Source organism: Hibiscus syriacus, unplaced genomic scaffold, assembly GCF_006381635.1.
Source record: "Hibiscus syriacus cultivar Baekdansim isolate YM2019G1 unplaced genomic scaffold, ASM638163v2 tig00110904_pilon, whole genome shotgun sequence".
NCBI classification, from domain to species: domain Eukaryota; kingdom Viridiplantae; phylum Streptophyta; class Magnoliopsida; order Malvales; family Malvaceae; genus Hibiscus; species Hibiscus syriacus.
The window spans coordinates 2,858,697-2,862,682 of record NW_024062907.1 but is presented as its reverse complement, the minus strand read 5'-3'; the positions used below and the strand labels follow the sequence as shown (position 1 = coordinate 2,862,682).

Here is a 3,986-nt window from a genome sequence, read left to right as displayed (position 1 = left end):
TCAATTTTAAATTAGGTCCCAAACTTTAAAGATTTAAAAATGTTTCAAGTAAATCTTGAAAACGTCAATACTGGATCAATCATATTTTCTATAAGCTTAGCCATCAATTTAGTTTTTTTAATAGTCTAGGTGATTAAAATTGATAGTATTTTTTCATATTTTTTTTAACCTATCGACAATGTTCACAAACCTTGACCTTTAGGAATAATATCTTCTCTTTTACCACTGAAACCACGTTTAGTTGTTTCTCCCATCTTTTGAATAATTTCTACCTAAAGGGTGAATTGTGCTCCTAATGGCTTTTGAACTCATAACCTAGGAGAGAAAGAAGATGTCAACTAAAAACTCTAATCACATGCTCTAAAGATTGTTGGCCACTTAATAGGTTCTAGTTGTTAAATATAATACTGTCAAACATGGAGCATATCTAAAACATATTTATATGTTTAAAGATGGACGCGTGATTTTATATTAGGGGATGAATTTCTAAAATTTTAAGATATTATAAATTATAAAATTTTAAGGTGACGAAAATATATTTTAAATAAAAAAATATATAAAAAAAATTAAAATATATAATAATTTTTATTTTTGAGGAGGACAACTATCATCCTCACAGCTGCTCCCTCAGTTCATTCTTTTTTGTGTCTAAATCGTCCATATGATATGTCTAAATAGTCCGTATGATATGCGTTCTAAACCTAGATGAAATTAAAATTATAAAAATATTTAATTAATAAGATATAATTATGTTGAGGCGTAATAGTTTAGCAACATAGGGAGGAATTAACCCATTTCTGATAGTAAGACATATCTTTAACATGGGAGGAGTGATCAAGCGACACGTGTAGATCAAATAACATAGAGACTGTAGAAGAATAACACGCAATAAATGCCCATCCTTTAAAAGCTATCCGCTCCGACTTATCGGCCTCATCGCCGGTACCTCAGAATGAATGTAGAAGAATAACACACAATAAATGCCCCCCACCCTTTAAAAGCTATCCGCTCCGACTTATCGGCCTCATCGCCGGTACCTCAGAATTCTCTTCCCATTTTAACCTCTCTCTCTCTCTCTCTCAAACTTCTCCCTCCCCTCTGTTTATTCCTCAACACAATCCAGCAAGATACAGTGAAAACCCAAAAGAATCCAGCTAAAAAATAAATTTTAAAATAAACAAGTGAAAATGGGTTAGCTTTATCTCTTAGCTCCATTAAATTTAAAACATAAACCAAAAGGAACAAGAGAAAACCCTAGATTTTGGGGGACCTAGGGTCACTTCTTTTATGAATCGGCCATAAAGGAAGCGGATTCATATCAGCAACAAACGAAAGAGATGTACAGAGAGAGAGCGGCCGGAGGTTCCAATGGAGAGGCGGTGTCGGTGGATCGGAAGCGGATTAACGAGGAGCTTGATAAGCAACTGGAACGGTCGTCGCCGTCCACTTCGAGAGCGATCAACGGCAAGGATCAGTATCATGACTCTCGCTCTGCTTCTCTCCCTAATGCTAACGCCTCCGGTGGTATAAGCATAACCACATCTCCTTCTTTCGATAAATGATTTATAAAAATTTTGGCTTTTTTATTTATCTCGTTTCATACGAGGAAATAAGAGAAATTTAGGGGGGTTTCATCATTAATTGATTTTGTCTAGGTTAGACCTTACTATCAGTTTTATTTTTTCCCATTATTTGAGTATATTTGATCTATAATGCAATTATATTTTCTTTTATTCTATTTATATGAAATTTATACAATAGAAATTGGCTGTAAATAAAAGATGATTATCTATTCTTAATTAATATGAATGTTGCTAAAAAAACATATTACACTAGATGTATTTTGATGCCTATGTTTGATAAATAATGAGAAAAAAATAATAAAGCTCAAAGATTTATTTGACATTTCCCACAATGGCACTTAACTTTCAACTGGGTGTGTTTCTTTGTCTTTAAACAGATGGAAGAAACATACTTTGTCATGCAAACTCTCATAATTTAGATTTTTGAAGTGTTTTGTGTGATGTGCTTATATGGGTATTAGCATTTGAATAAGTATTATTGTTCAATGTCTGCGATTATAGCTCAAACGAAGTGTCCGTTGAAATTAAGTTTGTCTTGGCCTTTCTATGTTCCCTCAATTTTCAGTATCAAATGCAACCAAATCTTTTATGTTTTATAAATCTTCCATGTATTCATCTTTCTAGATTTTACTTAATAGTTGCTCATCCAGTGATTACCTACCTAAGAACCATGTTTTCGAAGTGAGGGTTGTTACATCTTTGTGTTTGGTAGCAACGCCTTTCACTGATACGAATTTTGATTGCATTTACTGCAGATGAATCTGAAACTGACAGTGAAGAGTCTGACGGGGATGACACGTCTTGGATCTCTTGGTTTTGCAATCTACGTGGAAATGAGTTCTTTTGCGAAGTTGATGAAGACTACATACAAGATGACTTTAACCTTTGTGGGCTAAGCAGCCAAGTTCCTTATTATGATTATGCACTTGATTTGATTTTGGATGTTGAATCTTCTCACGGTAAGCTTACTTATTTCTCCTCATGGCAAGTTGTTGGGATGTTTGAAAGTCTTTTCCTTTCTGTTTCTGTTGATTTTGTTCTTCTCCATTTTTTTTTCTTTTGGTTTCTTTTTCTAATAATTGCCTTAAATCTTCTTGTCGGTCTTCTTGCAATGTGTAATTTGTGTTGGACTGGCATTTGATAGGAGATATGTTTACGGAGGAGCAAAATGAATTAGTTGAGTCTGCGGCAGAGACGCTTTACGGCCTGATTCATTCCCGATACATATTGACAGGCAAAGGAATTTCTGCTATGGTGCGATGTTTGCCATGATATTGAATGTTATAGTTTGATGTTTTCATATACATGTAAAACTGAGCAGCTGAATATAACTATTTATATGTATGTATATTTTAACTATTACAGCTAGACAAGTACAAGAGCTATGATTTCGGAAGATGCCCTAGAGTTTACTGCTGCGGACAACCTTGTCTTCCGGTTGGTCAATCGGATATTCCTCGGACAAGCACAGTAAAAATATACTGCCCTAGATGTGAAGATGTCTACTACCCTCGCTCCAAGAACCAAGGCAGTATCCTTTTGTCCATTGATCTTTTTTGTTGCATGCATTTTGTGTGTTGGGGGGTGGGGGGAAGATAACTTGCATGTTATGAATCCATCTTTTTTTTACATTCCTCTGCATTAGGGTGTGAAGTAATGAGTTTACCTTAATTGTATGTAGACACTGACGGAGCGTACTTCGGGACGACATTTCCGAACCTGTTTTTGATGACATACCACCACCTGAAGCCACAAAAAGCATCTCAAAGCTATGTGCCAAGAGTATTTGGGTTTAAGATCCATAAGCCATGACATAATACTGTTTTTGGGCAATAGTTGTATTGCCTTTTTGCCTATCTGCAATGCGAGTAATGCTTTCGAAACGATGGGTGTAGCTGGGCAGAGTCTTTCAGGTTCTTTTCAAATGTTTTTAAACAAATTACGATAAATCTCAATTCCTGATTTTCAATTTATGCTTCCGAACTCTTTCTTGGTAGAGTAACCCTCAAAAGGCAAATCCTCCATTGCATTTATTATTTGTAGGAACAGACTCAAATGCGAAATTTTTAAGTTTACCAGAATTAGTCGCTAAGTTAACCTGCCACAGGTGATTTGATTGATGTCATTTACAGTTAAGCTGAAAGATCAATAATTCTTTCAACAATGATTTAGATAGTTAAGTGGTTTGATTGTTAAAGTTGAAAGTTCAATAATCAAATTAAAATTTATCTATATAATCAAGTAGTCATGTGTGTAATTTATAGTTGAACAAATTATTTTATGAATCAAATCATAGAAAAGATTAAAAGAATGTCTTAATTTTCTAAAATTATTTGGGCTTTATATATATAAATTTAAATTTAAAAAAAAAATGATTCTTTTAGTTAAATCTAAATTTGTTCG

The 3,986-nt window shown here is 34.0% G+C and overlaps 1 protein-coding gene across 3 annotated transcripts; it reads left to right on the top strand.

Moving 5' to 3' along the window:
• Nucleotides 1–944: 944 nt before the first annotated feature.
• LOC120146211 (casein kinase II subunit beta-1-like) lies at nucleotides 945–3,566 on the top strand. 3 transcript variants are annotated; one of them, XM_039159845.1, is made up of 5 exons: nucleotides 945–1,524; nucleotides 2,339–2,542; nucleotides 2,743–2,837; nucleotides 2,949–3,114; nucleotides 3,265–3,566. In XM_039159845.1, exons 1-5 carry the CDS (start codon nucleotides 1,338–1,340, stop codon nucleotides 3,393–3,395), a joined length of 783 nt encoding a protein of 260 aa, XP_039015776.1. In that variant the 5' UTR covers nucleotides 945–1,337; the 3' UTR covers nucleotides 3,396–3,566. The 3 variants fall into 3 exon arrangements, with proteins under 3 accessions (XP_039015776.1, XP_039015775.1, XP_039015774.1); XM_039159844.1 differs by having other exon boundaries at nucleotides 2,728–2,837; nucleotides 2,949–3,111; nucleotides 3,265–3,517; XM_039159843.1 differs by having other exon boundaries at nucleotides 2,728–2,837; nucleotides 3,265–3,517.
• The last annotated feature ends 420 nt before the right edge of the window (nucleotides 3,567–3,986 follow it).

What these genes read in the sequence shown, in the direction of transcription:
- LOC120146211 (XM_039159843.1), top strand. Translation starts at nt 1,338, where the DNA reads ATGTACAGAGAGAGAGCGGCCGGAGGTTCCAATGGAGAGGCGGTGTCG. An exon ending in TAATGCTAACGCCTCCGGTG is followed by an intron (nt 1,525 to 2,338) that starts GTATAAGCATAA and finishes CATTTACTGCAG; the next exon opens with ATGAATCTGAAACTGACAGT. An exon ending in GGATGTTGAATCTTCTCACG is followed by an intron (nt 2,543 to 2,727) that starts GTAAGCTTACTT and finishes GGCATTTGATAG; the next exon opens with GAGATATGTTTACGGAGGAG.